This window comes from Sebastes fasciatus, chromosome 2, assembly GCF_043250625.1.
Source record: "Sebastes fasciatus isolate fSebFas1 chromosome 2, fSebFas1.pri, whole genome shotgun sequence".
Lineage (NCBI taxonomy): Eukaryota > Metazoa > Chordata > Actinopteri > Perciformes > Sebastidae > Sebastes > Sebastes fasciatus.
Genome location: NC_133796.1, coordinates 32,930,007 through 32,948,264, shown reverse-complemented (window position 1 = coordinate 32,948,264; position 18,258 = coordinate 32,930,007). Strand labels below are relative to the sequence as shown.

Genomic DNA, 18,258 nt, shown 5'->3' with positions numbered 1-18,258 from the left:
AAACTCAAAGGAATCTATGCTGAGTATGTTTCTCTATCTTTGTGTTTTTTGTGATTGTGTGTACTCGACTGCATATACAGTATATGTGTGCACAACATTAACAGAGGTCAAGTCAGAGCTTCTCCACAGCGGAGGCAGGGAGGTGAACATCATAACTCTCTGCATGCAGGTCAGCAGTGAGGATCTGTCACAAATGGAGCCCAGAGGAGGCGATAACAGACCAAAAGGCCAAACAGGACAGTGAAGTCAGCGAGCACCGCGACTACTACTGCGTGATCCAAGGAAAGACGTCACCCGCTGGTGGAGTAGAGGACCTGCGGATCACTAGGGAGGAGAACAAACAAGATCCTGACATACATACGTAAGAGTGAATTATTAACACCAAAACACAAACTATATTTAGTCAGATCGTTCCAAAGCTTTTAACCCCATCCTATGGCCCTCCTCAGCAGATTAAGTTACTCTGTTGTCAGAGTGAGATGGAGATGGCTTAGTTGTTCTCACATGATTAAAGGATGGAATATAATAATGATATAATGTCAAGTCAAATCAAAGTTTGTTAAAGCCCAATATCACAAAGCATGCCTCAAAGGGTTGCACATATAATGAAAACAACAATGTGCAACATTTGTAAAACACACAGCAAACATATCTACGGTAAGTGGTCTAAACTACATACAAAGTTAGACACACACACACAATATATATACAATAAAAACAATAGCAACAATAGCAACATTAGCAAAATATGCAGTTTCAGTTGGATAACCACAATTAGTATTTTTGGCGAAAAGATGTGTTTTGAGTTTACTTTTGAATGATTTGACTGAGGTAGCCTCTCAGATTTGGGTAGGAAGATATTTTCTTGATTTAAATGTGATATAATGTATTAATATTATATTATATAAGAATAGATTATATATTGTATTGTATACTGTATTGCAAGCCTGTTCAATTGGCGGCCCGTTGGTCGAATCAGACCCTTTAACGACCTCAATCCCCGTCGACCAATATGAAAAAAGTAATAATAATAATTTCTTCCAATAAGAGAGTTTATTTCCGTTCATGAACTCACGCTACTGATGCTGTTATGGACTGTTGAAAGCAATATCATTATGTTTTTATTTAAATAACCTGCTAACATTCTAAGTTTCTGGGTGTTTACATTTTTGATTATTAGAAGATCATCATTTTATTAGTATTCATTTCATTAGTTATGTCTTGTTATGCACAGAAATACTTATGTTAAAAAGTTTGACCCATGCTGCTTAAGCAGAGGGAATTTAGGAGAGTGGAACTGAATAATAAAGATGTTAAATGCAACATTATGTTTATTTAAACAACAATCTACTAAGATAAAAAGCTGTATTGTTTTCACATTATAATTCCTAACTTTGCAGATCAGACAGGAAATGTAAATGCCCCGCCCCTTGGCACTTTACTTTTTCTTTTTTTTTTTAAATCTGGCCCTTCTAAAAACGTAATTGAAAAGGCCTGATGCATTGTATTATGTAATGATAGCAACTGAGAAACTTGTGCTGTGCAAACATGTGCTGATGATTTTTGTGGTCAAAAGTTGTAGTCAGTATGAGCTAATACCATTAGGGCAATGCCGCCTTCTTCTTCTTCTTGTGACATGAAGTGACTGGAGGGAGTCCTTTGACGTGTGCATATACAATAAATTGTATTATAACCCACTCTTTATTTAATCCACAGTGAGTACAGTTGTAAATGTTACAATGGGTTCATATGTGTAGCATTATATTTCAGTAGAGCACTGCGTCATTTGAAGTAGCTTAAGCTGTTTTTTCTTTCCCATGACACCCCAAATAATTTTACATTTTAAAAGAAATGAATCATCTATTTTTTTCTGTGGGCCTCTGAGTTGAAGCAGTTGAGCTTGAAGGGTCGTCTTCAAAGACACTTCAGTTGTTGGTAATAACTTCCCAGAATTATTGTGCTGGTCTGGGAATTAAGTCAGCGACTTTCCGGTCATGAGCACACGTCTCTAACCTTTAAGCAATCACTGCCCCCGAACACACACACACACACACACACACACACACACACACACACACACACACACACACACACACACACACACACACACAGATCTTGTGTGTGTGACTCATCTCGTGCTGTTGCAGGTCTGTTCGTTTCAGCCTGTTTCACTGTATGAGAACTGCTCCATCACAGAAGAAACTGCAGCTCCACCTGCAGGTAAAACTCATCAACACACTGCAATGTGTAACTATATTGTGTTTCTCTGTGTGTGAGAAAGTGTAGTTTAAACTAAGATTAGGATCAATTATAGTTCAGGTAAACTTTGTTATTATTAAACCAGGTTTTAATTCAATTCCATCTGTGCTTCATAATTTAAATTAAAACCTGATTAAGTAAAACTCAGTTAAATGGTTCAAAGCAAAGTCAAAGTGCAAGTGTGGGGGTGTGGTTTATCTTTAGGGGGAAATAGCAGGTCAGCAGTAATATATAAAAAATATAAATTGTGAAAGTGTATGATGGCCATCCCCATGCTCTATTATGTCTCATAAGTTGTTTCAGGAATTTTGGGTTGATACCATTTGTTACACAGATTTGATGCTAAATTTAACAATACACCATTTTAGAATAGGCGAAAATAATATATTTATAATGCATGCAAAAAACTGCATGTGATTTTCATAAATTGGGCATGTCTGTAACCAATAGATTCCTTAGGTTTTCTAGTTTCATATGATACCAGTATCTTCACTCTAGCTCTAAAACCAAGCCTGCTACAAGTCATGATCCTGCAAGTCTCAGAGGGATCTACCATTTGTCTCCATTAAACACCTCAACTGTCAGTTTAAAGTTAACCACAAACAGCGTTTACTGTAAATTGGAGATTCACAACCTGGAGCTGATTTGAAAGTACTTTTGGAGTAAGATTAGATTTTAAGAAAGGTCTAGAATTAAACCTATTTAATTCAAACTAAGTTTATAGATTTGGTGCAACAGAAAATAAACCATGATATTATCATGTTTTAAAGTTAACGCTTGTTGGAGCAACCCACGCTTGTGTAGTGTTATATTCTTCGTCTGTTGTATCTCCATCAGACTCAGTGGTATCTGAGGTCAGTGCTGAACGGTGTCTCTCTGATACACGGATCCAGGACCTGATCCAGGAGGAAGGCTGGTTCCACGGCAGGTAGGCAACATCCCTCTACCTTTACTACCAGTGAATTACCAACTTTAATGTCTGTCTGCTAATGTATATCTCCCTCTTCCTTTCTCAGTAACTTTGTTTCCTTCATCCCAGGTTAGGAAGGGAGCAGGCGGAGTCACTTCTCACCTGTAGTGGGGATTTCCTGGTCAGAGAGAGCAGCTCTGCCTCTGGTCAGTACGTACTCAGTGGGATGGAGGGAGCCACCGTGCGCCACCTGCTGCTGGTGGATCCAAACGGACAGGTAGAGGGGAGTTGTGGTGTTGGATTTCAAATACACAAAGCATGAGGAGAGGGCGAATGGCAGCTGGCCTTAATGTTTGACCTTGTTGTTTGTGTTTTTGTGTGAACAGGTGCGGACCCGTGATCAGGTGTTTCTGAGCGTCGGTCACCTGGTGCGTTTCCACATGGAGAACCAGATGCCCATCGTCTCTGGCAGCAGTGAGCTGTGTCTGAACCAGCCAATCCTACAAAGACACTAGCACACACAGTCACAGCATGCATACGTTCAACACGTTTTCATTCCAACTCGTCACATACCGCCGCATTGTCACGCTCCATGGCGTTACACTCCTCTTGCCGTCGCTTTATTTTCGGCAACAAAACCATTATAGTTACCCTTGGCGTCACTTTAGGATTAGGCATCAAAGCCGCTATAGTAAGAAGGGTAGGGTAGTAGGTTTAGGAACGAAATACGTGGTTGAGCTTAAAACTAATACGTTTGTACAGTGAAAAAACGTGACCTATGGGACACGAACAGCGGTCTCCTGGATGATAGCCCTGTGTTTGTTGGACCCATCCACCTCCCTTTACCAGCCGTCCGGTGTGTCTCTTTTTGCTCTTTAAACTACGTCATTGTAGTGAATGGAACACCAGTGTGTTTCAAGCTGGCGCTAAGGGGTGCCTTGTGCGGTGGTATCGAGCGCCGATGGCTGTAACAAAAGCCTCGTTATTTGACGCCCTGGGATGCATTAGCCTTCAGCAGCGGTTCTCAGTGGTTTTGGAGCTGAGGCACAATGTGCCCAAGCAAAAAACTTTAAAACGTTCAGCACTTTTAGCTGCTTTCAAATGTTAAATCAACCAAGTCCTGTCAACATGTGAGACATGACTTCATATATTACGGTATAAACTGTATGTGCAGTAAATTCTAACTCTTGTGCACACTGTGCCTCGCCCTGTGCTGAGAACAGCCGCTGGCCAGCAGAACATCCTCCCTCTCTCTCTCTCTCTCTCTCTCTCTCTCTCTCTCTCTCTCTCTCTCTCTCTCAGGCTGAGTTTGCTGGTGTTTACTCAAAGTCTAAGCACAATCACTGGTGTCAGGAGGAAATAACCAGAACGTTGGCAGACTTTCAGAATCTTTTCTTGACATGCTAAATTTGTCTTGTGTTCATTTGTTTTTGATTTGTTATTTCTTTGCGTCCCCATTTCCCATGCTTGACTTTTCAATCCCATTTATTTGTTACATTCTGAATATGGATTAAAATGCTCTTTGTAACCAGGATCTACAGAAACAGATTTGCAGTTTAGTCTCAGATAAGATGGCAAATATGCAAATAGTAATGTTTTTGTTCCCCATGAAGTGTAATCAAATACATCTTCAGTTGTTTTACAGAATGGATTACCGGACTGGACTTTGTCTGTTATTTCTTTCTTGTTAATCTTTCAACCACAAAAAACACAACTTTATTTCTTCTGACGCCTAACTTGCTTTGAGACACCTTTTAACCATTCTTCACTTCACTTTACCACCTGGTGAAAATTATTATTAAATTGAGAAAATACTCACAAAACAATTTTACTGTAACTACCGGTTAAGATATCACAATACACTGCTGTCAGTTACCAGAGACACAAATCTAACAAAGTGGCTTTCATATAGAAAACAGTTGAATTTCTTCCTTGTTTTCTTTCTCTGTAAACATAAACACAAAACTTTCAAACATTTCATGTGATATGTAGCTATTGAATATTTGGATTTAATTTCTACTGATGAAATAAAAATAAACACAAGGCCAGTGAAGACATTAACTGAAGATGTTACATTTTCCACTTCCAGTAACATGCTGAATGGCTACTTTATCTTACAGTACAAAAAGTACAAAACTGTTTGAGAGTGCTGGCTCTAGGGAAGTTATAAGTGCAGTTTGTCCTCCTAATTTCATGATTATTTCAGCAAGCAAACTGCACATTAGTGAGATTACTAATAGATCATATAAATTATATTCACAAATAGACTTTTTATTGTAGACAATGGAGTAGAAGCGCTGCTGGGTCTCTGTGGTAATCACATACAGGTGTTCTTTGGATCCTTCAGGTGTATTGGGCTCATTCAGTCTTGTGAAGGGCTCATTGCATGGGTGGAAAAAGGTACAAAATGCAAGTCTCCCTCAAAAATAATCCAAGGCACACTGTAGTGTTTGAACAAAATGAAAAATGCCTTTATTTGACATGGAAATAATAGTTTAAAATGACCAACACCTTGCGACCAACATAGGTCTTCATCAGGGTCACTGTGAGCATTCAGCAGTAGCTTGCACACCTATATTGTGTCATACTAATCAGTAGAGTGGGAGGGTGGTTCTCCATCAATGAGCAAGCCTATTGGTGGAAAAACAAGGAAATGACACATCATTAATAGGGAGGAGAAAGAGAGGGGAAAAAAAGAAGAAAAAATGAAAAAGGGGAGGGGGAATTAAAAGGAAGTGAAGGAAAGAGGAGATGAGAGGTAAACATAAATGACTAACATAAAGACAAATATGATACAATGGACTACTAAGTCAAGGTGGACCTATACTTTCTTAATACTTAATGTGTTGTCTTATTTTGAAGGAGTCTGAAATGTCGTCACTGTTTCATGAAGAGTTCAATGTGCTCAATGTAATGTTCTGCACAAGGAAGAGGAAGATCTGACTGATTTAATAGTTGTTGTTTTTATTATATTCTGGTGTGAGATGTGACCAAAGACAAAGAGCCTCTCTGGTAAGACTTTTGAAGACACAGGCACACCAAATGACACTTAAATTAAAGTACATATTACACTAAAAAGTATCAAAAGTAATTTTAATTTAATGATAAAGTGAACCTTGAACGCCACATCTCTCGTAACGTTACCATCGTTACCATCGCTACGCTGTCTCCAGCGCATATATAAAGTTGCTATGGCAACTTTGTGGCGAAAATCAAATCAGCATAAGTAGTCAGTTTATTTTTTTATTTCCAAACATTTGGTAGTTTCTTGGTTGAACTGTTGCAAATACTGGTGTAAAAACCACAACCAGGAAATCCTGCTGAAAGCTGCTGAAACAGAGAAGACATGACTGGTGTTGAGGATGTTCAACTGGACCTGAGGTAATGAAACCTGTTATTATTCTGTGATTTAATAACGCATAGGACAAGGTGGTCTCTGTGGAAGTACTGGGGGATCATATTGAGAGGGAAGCTCTCTGCAGCATCGTCCTGTGGGGCTTTCTTTCACAACAAAGCTGCACATTATCCCTCACATAATGCAGTCTAATCCATGGGATATATGTGATCATTTTAAGGAATGGAAATGTACTTCTTATCCATGAAAGAGCATGATATGTCTGGTGACTTATGAACCAATATAATAGGCAAATGTAAAGATTTATATTTAAATAAATGTCAGTTAAGTCCCTATCTGTTGCTGGAGGACATAACACAATGGTGATTGAGTCTATATGGCCCACTGGTTTATATACACTGTTAAGAAATTCCCAGTAAAATAACAGTAAAGAACTGGCAGCAGGGTTGCCTTTATGTTACTGTAAAATTAACATTATTATACTGTCGCTGAAATTTACAGCTTTGTACTGTCAATGAAAAATACAGTTTGAACTGTTTTTTTTTTATTAATTTCACAGTATTTTGCAGTTAATTTACTGTTTAAAGAAACATTATATAGCTGTTTTTCACCTTTCTTTTACATTATCGTACTGATTTGTTTTAATGCACTATTTAGGTTGTATTTTTTACATACATTTTAATAAACATTATTTTTTTCCTAGATGAATAGACTTAGCAGGTTACAGACATAGGAATAGTCACACTAAATACAATTAAAGGCACTTGTTAGGAAAAAGGCTATAATAGACTTGTTGACACTTTTCCCAAAATGTCTGTCTCTAGCTGGCTACAAGCACAGAATGCAAACCAGAACAACATGTGAGTGAAGAACAATAAAGCTAATTCACTGATTTTACAATCATGTACAATGTACAAGCCTCACATGTGCAGATCAGGTCCCAGAATGAAAGAAATACTGCATGAAACTGTTACTGATGATACTTTAGACAGTTGATCAGCAGTAAAGTACAGTCTTTTAAGAATGCATTATAGTTCAGTTAAAAAACGGCCTATGAGCGTAATTTAACAGGTTTTCTTTTGTATTAACAGTAAAGCACTGTTTTTAGCAGTAACAGGTTAATACTGTTGAAATCCTGCTGTAAATTAACAGCAATTGTTTACAGTGTATAGATAGATAGATAGATAGGAACTTTATTGATCCTGAGGGAAATTGAAGTTTCCAGCATCACAGCTCCATAGTGCAGGACATGCTAGTATAAAAGGCAGTAAAAAAGTTAGTAGTACAAAGTACAAAGAAATGTACCAGATATAAAAATACAAGGAGATGAAGAAAACTGTTAAAACTGAATATAGTGCAGGGTAACAGCTGTGATACACAACTATTAAAAAAGTGAATTTTCAATTTCAATATTTATAGATTTGCAGTAATATGAACTGGGTGTCTGTCTGTGGTGACCATAGATGACCATAGATATAAAACAGTTGAAACAGTTGTAAAACTGTTTTATATCTATGGTGGTGACATTCCTGGAAAAGGAATGTTGTATTACAGTTTTTCTCCATTGTATACACACAAACTATACGCACAAATCTGAAAACTTGAAGCTGTATACAATTGAGAAAAACTGTAATACAGCATTTTTTTTTCTGGAAATGTCACCACAGACACCAAGTATGTAATACTACAAATCTATAAATATTGCAATACTTTCATCAGTGGGCCAAAGACTCAGTCATTATTGTGTCACCTTGTTCGGCGATGGATAATGAGACAGACATTTATTTAAATGAAAATCTTTGAGATTGACACTTTAAAGGTCCCATATTATAAAAAAAGTGAGATTTTCACGTTTTTTTATTATAAAGCAGGCTGAAGTCCTATATAAATACTGTGAAAGTATCGAAACGCTTAATATACAGAGAAATACACACAGCCCGTATTCAGAAACTCAAGCTGTCAGGATTTCTGTACATTTGTGATGTCACAAATATACTATATTTAGACCCTTACACAGATTTAAACGTAAACATTATACATGTGTTCCAGTTTATTCCTGGTTGCAGTGTATGCGAATTACATCAGCTGACAGGAAATACATATGGACCCAAGCTGTTGCCTAGCAACGCAATTCTGTTGCAATTGCGTCGCAATTCTGTCAAAATGGGCTAAAACGGAGCGTTTAAGACAGAGGGTAAATACAGGCATATTCAGGCTGACAGTATGAGGAAAATAAAGTTTTTTTGAACATGACAGCATGTAAACATGTTCTAGTAGAAACACAAAATACAAGAATGATCCTGAAAATGAGCACGATATGGGACCTTTAAGTCCCATCAGTTCTGCAGGTGAGGAATGGTGTCACAGGTGGCACTAGTAGCTGATTATAAGAAGCTGACAATGATTACTTACCTACTTGTCAGCAATGTTGTTTTATATGTATAAATGCCACTATTGTTTCTACTGCTTTTAACAACTGTGCGTCCTTTTCCATCATTTAAACTGCATGTCCTGATTTTGTTTTTGTTGTGATGTATTTTAGGAGGACTTTTTTGAATTCATAAAGACCAATCTGTAATTGAAATGTGGTATGCTATTTACCTGAGAGTGTGGTTTTAGAACCTCTTGTTTACAGTAACATCTCTTAATCCCTTTTCTTTTCTTTTTTTTCTCTTAGACAAGAAAGTGAAAATGCTGATGGCGAATCAGTATTAATTTCCACGGATGAAGAGGAAACAGACAGAAGACAGATGCAAAACAGCTGGCTGAAGAGACTGCGATCTAGCTGGCAAGCTGTTTTGATTGGGTTTTTGGTGGTGCTTTTTTGTAGTGTGACCGCTGTCCACATTGCTCAGATATATGAACTGCAAAGACTGACAGCGGAATCACAGCTTATTTCAGAGACCTCCACGCTGCTGCTGATTCAAAACCATCAGCTGATAAAACTTGTGAACTCCAGTTGTAAAGAAAAAGTCACTCTTCTGGAACATAAGTATGGCCGACTGAAGCTGCTCCTAAACGCAACACAACAAACCTTCATGGAGCTGGAAGCAGAAAATCAACACCAGCGTTCAATCCTGTCCACCGACAAAATAGCCTTCGTCTGGAAATTCTGCAATGAGACCACACTGCAGTGTGCACGCTGCGAGCCTGGCTGGGTCGTGCACGATTCACGTTGCTTCTTTTTGTCCCCGGAAACAGATACGTGGGAAAGAGCTCGCAACAAGTGTATTGTGATGGGTGCTGACCTGGCTGTTGTTTTGAATGCCGAAGACCAGGAATTCCTTACCAACTTCACTTTTGACTTCCACCAGCAGCACCCTAATGTAAGCTACCTTTCAGCGTGGATCGGGTTGCAGGACGTGTTGCAGGAGGGCATCTACAGGTGGGTCAATGGCAAAAGCATCGGCAGAAATGTCATTTACTGGATGCCCCAGGAGCCAAAAAACACCATTCCCGCCTGGGACATCGACCAGGAAGGAGAGGACTGTGTTGCCATTGTACTGCCGAAGCGCATTGGACAGGCAAATTGGTTATACAACTGGGATGACAATGTTTGTGTTGGCAGCAGGAACTTCATTTGTGAGACCAAGGCTTTCACTTAGTCCTGACTTACAGACCTGTGATGTAGCTGCATGTTGTTGGTTACGATGTGGAAGATAAAGCAACATGTCATTCTCTCTCTCAAGCTGAATTCACTGGTGTTTACTTCGGAATTTATTTTTTGCATGCTTCTCAAATGTGGACATTTGATGATTTTTTGTCTTATAGACAGATCATGTATAATCTATATGCAGATAGTAGAATAGCTTTGGATTTTGTCCTTAGTTGAACAAAAGCAAACATTTTGAAAATGTCATTTTGGGCTTTGGGAATTGGGAAAGTATTTTTCACTATTTGACCAAAATGATTATCAATCAATCAATCAAGAAATTGGCAGATTAATCAATAATGAAAATAATAATTAATACAGACATATATTTGTGTACCACTATGTTTTTGTGTGTTCAAATTTTATATCCACACATGCAACAGGACTTTTAATTCAGCAAACTCAAAGGAATCTATGCTGAGTGAGTTGTGTGTACTCGACTGCATATACAGCTCTGGAAAAAATTAAGAGACCTCTTCAAAATGATCAGTTTCTCTGGTTTTACTATTTATTGGTATGTGTTTGAGTAAAATGAAAATGTGTTATATTCTATAAACTACTGACAACATTTCTCTCAAATTTCAAATAAAAATATTGTCATTTATAGCATTTATTTGCAGAAAATGACAAACTGGTCAAAATAACAAAAAAGATGCAGTGTTTTCAGATCTGGAATAACGCAAAGAAAACAAGTTCATATTAATTTTTAAACAACACAAAACTAATGTTTTAACTTAGGAAGAGTTCAGAAATCAATATTTGGTGGAATAACCTTGATTTACAATCACAGCTTTCATGCGTCTTGGCATGCTCTCCACCAGTCTTTCACATTCCAGAGGTTTTCAATGGGATTCAGGTCTGGAGATTGGGCTGGCCATGACAGGGTCCTGATCTGGGGGTCCTTCATCCACACCTTCACTGACCTGGCTGTGTGGCATGGAGCATTGTCCTGCTGGAAAAAACACTCCTCAGAGTTGGGGAACATTGTCAGAGCACCAAAGAAGCAAAGAAGAGCAAGGCTGAGGTTTGCAAAAGACCATAAGGATTAGGCCATAGAGGACTGGAGTAAGGTCATCTTCTCTGATGAGTCCAATTTTCAGCTTTGCCCAACACCTGGTCGTCTAATGGTTAGACGGAGACATGGAGAGGCCTACAAGCCTCAGTGTCTCGCACCTACTGTGAAATTTGGTGGAGGATCAGTGATGATCTGGGGGTGCTTCAGCAAGGCTGGAATCGGGCAGATTTGTCTTTGTACTTTGGCTTGATTCATGCGTCCTTCACAAAGTTGTCCTGGAAGAAAACTTGCTTCCTTCTGCTCTGACAATGTTCCCCAACTCTGAGGAGTGTTTTTTTCCAGCAGGACAATGCTCCATGCCACACAGCCAGGTCAGTGAAGGTGTGGATGAAGGACCCCCAGATCAGGACCCTGTCATGGCCAGCCCAATCTCCAGACCTGAATCCCATTGAAAACCTCTGGAATGTGATCAAGAGGAAGATGGATGGTCACAAACCCTCAAACAAAGCCCAGCTGCTTGAATTTTTCCTCCAGTAGTGGCATAAAGTCACCCAACAGCAATGTGAAAGACTGGTGGAGAGCATGCCAAGACGCATGAAAGCTGTGATTGTAAATCAAGGTTATTCCACCAAATATTGATTTCTGAACTCTTCCTAAGTTAAAACATTAGTATTGTGTTGTTTAAAAATTAATATGAACTTGTTTTCTTTGCGTTATTCCAGATCTGAAAACACTGCATCTTTTTTGTTATTTTGACCATTTGTCATTTTCTGCAAATAAATGCTATAAATGACAATATTTTTATTTGAAATGTTGTCAGTAGTTTATAGAATATAACAAAAATTGTCATTTTACTCAAACACATACCAATAAATAGTAAAACCAGAGAAACTGATAATTTTGAAGTGGTCTCTTAATTTTTCCAGAGCTGTATATGTGTGCACAACATTAACAGAGGTCAAGTCAGAGCTTCTCCACAGCGGAGGCAGGGAGGTGAACATCATAACTCTCTGCGTGCAGGTCAGCAGTGAGGATCTGTCACAAATGGAGCCCAGAGGAGGCGATAACAGACCAAAAGGCCAGAACAAACAAGATCCTGACATACAGGGGGTAAGAGTGAATTATTAACACCAAAACACAAACTATATTTAGTCAGATCGTTCCAAAGCTTTTAACCCCATCCTATGGCCCTCCTCAGCAGATTAAGTTACTCTGTTGTCAGAGTGAGATGGAGATGGCTTAGTTGTTCTCACATGATTAAAGGATGGAATATAATAATGATATAATGTCGAGTCAAGTCAAATCAAAGTTTGTTAAAGCCCAATATCACAAAGCATGCCTCAAAGGGCTGCACATATAATTAAAACAACAATGTGCAACATTTGTAAAACACACAGCAAACATATCTACGGTAAGTGGTCTAAACTACATACAAAGTTAGACACACACACACAATATATATACAATAAAAACAATAGCAACATTAGCAAAATATGCAGTTTTAGTTGGATAACCATAATTAGTATTTTTGGCAGACTAACTGAGGCTCAAGGCTGATGCGGAAAGATGTGTTTTGAGTTTACTTTTGAATGATTTGACTGAGGTAGCCTCTCAGATTTGGGTAGGAAGATATTTTCTTGAATTAAATGTGATATAATGTATTAACATTATATTATATAAGAATAGATTATATATTGTATTGTAAACTGTATTGCAAGCCTGTTCAAGTGGCGGCCCGTGGGTCGAATCAGACCCTTTAACGACCTCAATCCCCTTTGACCAATATGAAAAAAAGTATTTATGAAAATAATAATAATTTCTTCCAATAAGAGAGTTTATTTCCGTTCATGAACTCACGCTACTGATGCTGTTATGGACTGTTGAAAGCAATATCATTATGTTTTTATTTAAATAACCTGCTAACATTCTAAGTTTTTGGGTGTTTACATTTTTGATTATTAGAAGATCATCATTTTATTAGTATTCATTTCATTAGTTATGTCTTGTTATGCACAGAAATACTTATGTTAAAAAGTTTGAACCCATGCTGCTTAAGCAGAGGGAATTTAGGAGAGTGGAACTGAATAATAAAGATGTTGAATGCAACATTATGTTTATTTAAACAACAATCTACTAAGATAAAAAGCTGTATTGTTTTCACATTATAATTCCTAACTTTGCAGATCAGACAGGAAATGTAAATGCCCCGCCCCTTGGCACTTTACTTTTTCTTTTTTTTTTTAAATCTGGCCCTTCTAAAAACGTAATTGAAAAGGCCTGATGCATTGTATTATGTAATGATAGCAACTGAGAAACTTGTGCTGTGCAAACATGTACTGATGATTTTTGTGGTCAAAAGTTGTAGTCAGTATGAGCTAATACCATTAGGGCAATGCCGCCTTCTTCTTCTTCTTGTGACATGAAGTGACTGGAGGGAGTCCTTTGACGTGTGCATATACAATAAATTGTATTATAGCCCACTCTTTATTTAATCCACAGTGAGTACAGTTGTAAATGTTACAATGGGTTCATATGTGTAGCATTATATTTCAGTAGAGCACTGCGTCATTTGAAGTAGCTTAAGCTGTTTTTTCTTTCCCATGACACCCCAAATAATTTTACATTTTAAAAGAAATGAATCGTCTATTTTTTTCTGTGGGCCTCTGAGCTGAAGCAGTTGAGCTTGAAGGGTCGTCTTCAAGGACACTTCAGTTGTTGGTAATAACTTCCCAGAATTATTGTGCTGGTCTGGGAATTAAGTCAGCGACTTTCCGGTCATGAGCACACGTCTCTAACCTTTAAGCCATCACTGCCCCCGAACACACACACACACACACACACACAGATCTTGTGTGTGTGACTCATCTCGTGCTGTTGCAGGTCTGTTCGTTTCAGCCTGTTTCACTGTATGAGAACTGCTCTATCACAGAAGAAACTGCAGCTCCACCTGCAGGTAAAACTCATCAACACACTGCAATGTGTAACTATATTGTGTTTCTTTGTGCATGAGAAAGTGTAGTTTAAACTAAGATTAATTTTAATTTAAATTAAAACCCAATTAAGTAAAACTCAGTTAAATGGTTCAAAGCAAAGTCAAAGTGCAAGTGTGGGGGTGTGGGGGATCTTTAGGGGGAAATAGCAGGTCAGCAGTAATATATAAAAAATATAAATTGTGAAAGTGTATGATGGCCATCCCCATGCTCTATTATGTCTCATAAGTTGTTTCAGGAATTTGGGGTTGATACCATTTGTTACACAGATTTGATGCTGAATTTAACCATTTTTTACCAATTAATAAAGAATTCATAAAAATGATCAATAATACCTCAAAATACGGATGGATATGGATGGATGGATGGATTTCTGCAAGAATTTCATTTTTCGGCGATCAGATGGCGAGCACTTCTGTTGTGTAAACTGCTCATAAACCCCCTTATTGTCAATCTGACAAGGAAAGCCATCCATCCTCTGAATGCTTTAGGTCTATAGTTTGGGGTTGTATAGTTTCATGAGGCTGTGATTCTCCTAGAGGTCACCACAGGTCATTTTATACAGCAAGGTCAAGTTTCAAAAAATAGTCTGACTTTATGAAATAGGGACTAACATCATCACACATGAATACAGTTGGGCTCATTGGATCCACAAGAGTCTCAGCTTTATAGTGATACCCAATTTATGTAATTCCAAGACTGTTTAGGGACCAAAGTATGCAGAAATATTCAAATACACCATTTTAGAATAGGCGAAAATAATATATTTATAATGCATGCAAAAAACTACATGTGATTTTCATAAAGTGGGCATGTCTGTAACCAATAGATTCCTTAGGTTTTCTAGTTTCATATGATACCAGTATCTTCACTCTAGCTCTAAAACCAAGCCTGCTACAAGTCATGATCCTGCAAGCCTCAGAGGGATCTACCATTTGTCTCCATTAAACACCTCAACTGTCAGTTTAAAGTTAACCACAAACAGCGTTTACTGTAAATTGGAGATTCACAACCTGGAGCTGATTTGAAAGTACTTTTGGAGTAAGATTCGATTTTAAGAAAGGTCTAGAATTAAACCTATTTATTTCAAACTAAGTTTATAGATTTGGTGCAACAGAAAATAAACCATTATATTATCATGTTTTAAAGTTAACGCTTGTTGGAGCAACCCATGCTTGTGTAGTGTTATATTCTTCCTCTGCTGTATCTCCATCAGACTCAGTGGTATCTGAGGTCAGTGCTGAACGGTGTCTCCGTGATACAAGGATCCAGGACCTGATCCAGGAGGAATGCTGGTTCCACGGCAGGTAGGCGACATCCCTCTACCTTTACTACCAGTGAATTACCAACTTTAATGTGTCTGTCTGCTAATGTATATCTCCCTCTTCCTTTCTCAGTAACTTTGTTTCCTTCATCCCAGGTTAGGAAGGGAGCAGGCGGAGTCACTTCTCACCTGTAGTGGGGATTTCCTGGTCAGAGAGAGCCGCTCTGCCTCTGGTCAGTACGTACTCAGCGGGATGGAGGGAGCCACCGTGCGCCACCTGCTGCTGGTGGATCCAAATGGACAGGTAGAGGGGAGTTGTGGTGTTGGATTTCAAATACACAAAGCATGAGGAGAGGGCGAATGGCAGCTGGCCTTAATGTTTGACCTTGTTGTTTGTGTTTTTGTGTGACCAGGTGCGGACCCGTGATCAGGTGTTTCTGAGCGTCGGTCACCTGGTGCGTTTCCACATGGAGAACCAGATGCCCATCGTCTCTGGCAGCAGTGAGCTGTGTCTGAACCAGCCAATCCTACAAAGACACTAGCACACACAGTCACAGCATGCATACGTTCAACACGTTTTCATCCCAACTCGTCACATACCGCCGCATTGTCACGCTCCATGGCGTTACACTCCTTGCCGTCGCTTTATTTTCGGCATCAAAACCACTATAGTTAACCCTTGGCGTCACTTTAGGATTAGGCAACAAAGCCGCTATAGTAGGAAGGGTAGGGTAGTAGGTTTAGGAACGAAATACGTGGTTGAGCTTAAAACGACTACGTTTGTACAAAGAAAATGACACTGAATGTTGTGAACACGAGACATGAACGAACAACTGATTGTAACGTGACGCATGGGACACGAACAGCGGTCTCCTGGATGATAGCCTTTTGTTTGTTGGACCCATCCACTTCCCTTTTCCAGCCTCCGGTGTGTCTCTTTTTGCTCTTTAAACTACGTCATTGTAGTGAATGGAACGCCAGTGTGTTTCAAGCTGGCGCTAAGGGGTGCCTTGTGCGGTGGTATCGAGCGCCGATGGCTGTAACAAAAGTCTCGTTATTTGACGCCCTGGGATGCATTAGCCTTCAGCAGCGGTTCTCAGTGGTTTTGGAGCTGAGGCACAATGTGCCCAAGCAAAAAACTTTAAAACGTTCAGCACTTTTAGCTGCTTTAAAATGTTAAATCAACCAAGTCCTGTCAACATGTGAGACATGACTTCATATATTACGGTATAAACTGTATGTTTAGTAAATTCTAACTCTTGTGCACACTGTGCCTCACCCTGTGCTGAGAACAGCCGCTGGCCAGCAGAACATCCTCTCCCTCTCTCTCTCTCTCTCTCTCTCTCTCTCTCTCTCTCTCTCTCTCTCTCTCTCTCTCTCTCTCTCTCAAAGTCTAAGCACAATCACTGGTGTCAGGAGGAAATAACCAGAACGTTGGCAGACTTTCAGAATCTTTTCTTGACATGCTAAATTTGTCTTGTGTTCATTTGTTTTTGATTTGTTATTTCTTTGCGTCCCCATTTCCCATGCTTGACTTTTCAATCCCATTTATTTGTTACATTCTGAATATGGATTAAAATGCTCTTTGTAACCAGGATCTACAGAAACAGATTTGCAGTTCAGTCTCAGATAAGATGGCAAATATGCAAATAGTAATGTTTTTGTTCCCCATGAAGTGTAATCAAATACATCTTCAGTTCTTTTACAGAATGGATTACCGGACTGGACTTTGTCTGTTATTTCTTTCTTGTTAATCTTTCAACCACAAAAAACACAACTTTATTTCTTCTGACGCCTAACTTGCTTTGAGACACCTTTTAACCATTCTTCACTTCACTTTACCACCTGGTGAAAATCATTATTAAATTGAGAAAATACTCACAAAACAATTTTACTGTAACTACCGGTTAAGATATCACAATACACTGCTGTCAGTTACCAGAGACACAAATCTAACAAAGTGGCTTTCATATAGAAAACAGTTGAATTTCTTCCTTGTTTTCTTTCTCTGTAAACATAAACACAAAACTTTCAAACATTTCATGTGATATGTAGCTATTGAATATTTGGATTTAATTTCTACTGATGAAATAAAAATAAACACAAGGCCAGTGAAGACATTAACTGAAGATGTTACATTTTCCACTTCCAGTAACATGCTGAATGGCTACTTTATCTTACAGTACAAAAAGTACAAAACTGTTTGAGAGTGCTGGCTCTAGGGAAGTTATAAGTGCAGTTTGTCCTCCTAATTTCATGATTATTTCAGCAAGCAAACTGCACATTAGTGAGATTACTAATAGATCATATAAATTATATTCACAAATAAACTTTTTATTGTAGACAATGGAGTAGAAGCGCTGCTGGGTCTCTGTGGTAATCACATACAGGTGTTCTTTGGATCCTTCAGGTGTATTGGGCTCATTCAGTCTTGTGAAGGGCTCATTGCATGGGTGGAAAAAGGTACAAAATGCAAGTCTCCCTCAAAAATAATCCAAGGCACACTGTAGTGTTTGAACAAAATGAAAAATGCCTTTATTTGACATGGAAATAATAGTTTAAAATGACCAACACCTTGCGACCAACATAGGTCTTCATCAGGGTCACTGTGAGCATTCAGCAGTAGCTTGCACACCTATATTGTGTCATACTAATCAGTAGAGTGGGAGGGTGGTTCTCCATCAATGAGCAAGCCTATTGGTGGAAAAACAAGGAAATGACACATCATTAATAGGGAGGAGAAAGAGAGGGGAAAAAAAGAAGAAAAAATGAAAAAGGGGAGGGGGAATTAAAAGGAAGTGAAGGAAAGAGGA

General features: G+C 38.6%; 2 protein-coding genes and 1 long non-coding RNA gene across 4 annotated transcripts; all 3 read left to right on the top strand.

Annotated features, from left to right (window-relative positions):
- The first annotated feature begins 1,869 nt into the window (after nt 1-1,869).
- Nucleotides 1,870-3,451, top strand: LOC141762109 (uncharacterized). Its single transcript, XR_012592726.1, has 3 exons — nt 1,870-2,220; nt 3,097-3,187; nt 3,299-3,451. It is a non-coding gene; the product is annotated as an uncharacterized LOC141762109 (long non-coding RNA).
- A 2,482-nt stretch (nt 3,452-5,933) lies between these two features.
- On the top strand, nt 5,934-10,212 carry LOC141758904 (uncharacterized). 2 transcript variants are annotated; one of them, XM_074620709.1, is made up of 3 exons: nt 5,934-6,181; nt 6,481-6,550; nt 9,202-10,212. In XM_074620709.1, exons 2-3 carry the CDS (start codon nt 6,516-6,518, stop codon nt 10,127-10,129), a joined length of 963 nt encoding a protein of 320 aa, XP_074476810.1. In that variant the 5' UTR covers nt 5,934-6,181; nt 6,481-6,515; the 3' UTR covers nt 10,130-10,212. The 2 variants fall into 2 exon arrangements, with proteins under 2 accessions (XP_074476810.1, XP_074476803.1); XM_074620702.1 differs by having other exon boundaries at nt 6,434-6,550.
- Nucleotides 10,213-12,235: 2,023 nt separating this feature from the next.
- Nucleotides 12,236-16,267, top strand: LOC141761745 (SHC-transforming protein 1-like). Its single transcript, XM_074625347.1, has 5 exons — nt 12,236-12,301; nt 14,072-14,144; nt 15,365-15,488; nt 15,602-15,749; nt 15,859-16,267. Exons 1-5 carry the CDS (start codon nt 12,236-12,238, stop codon nt 15,985-15,987), a joined length of 540 nt encoding a protein of 179 aa, XP_074481448.1. The 3' UTR covers nt 15,988-16,267.
- Nucleotides 16,268-18,258: the final 1,991 nt, after the last annotated feature.

Coding starts and splice junctions, on each gene's coding strand:
- LOC141758904 (XM_074620709.1), top strand. CDS start 6,516: ATGACTGGTGTTGAGGATGTTCAACTGGACCTGAG. Junction 6,551..9,201: donor GATGTTCAACTGGACCTGAG/GTAATGAAACCT, acceptor TTTTTCTCTTAG/ACAAGAAAGTGAAAATGCTG.
- LOC141761745 (XM_074625347.1), top strand. CDS start 12,236: ATGGAGCCCAGAGGAGGCGATAACAGACCAAAAGGCCAGAACAAACAA. Junction 15,489..15,601: donor GAATGCTGGTTCCACGGCAG/GTAGGCGACATC, acceptor CCTTCATCCCAG/GTTAGGAAGGGAGCAGGCGG. Junction 15,750..15,858: donor TGGTGGATCCAAATGGACAG/GTAGAGGGGAGT, acceptor TTGTGTGACCAG/GTGCGGACCCGTGATCAGGT.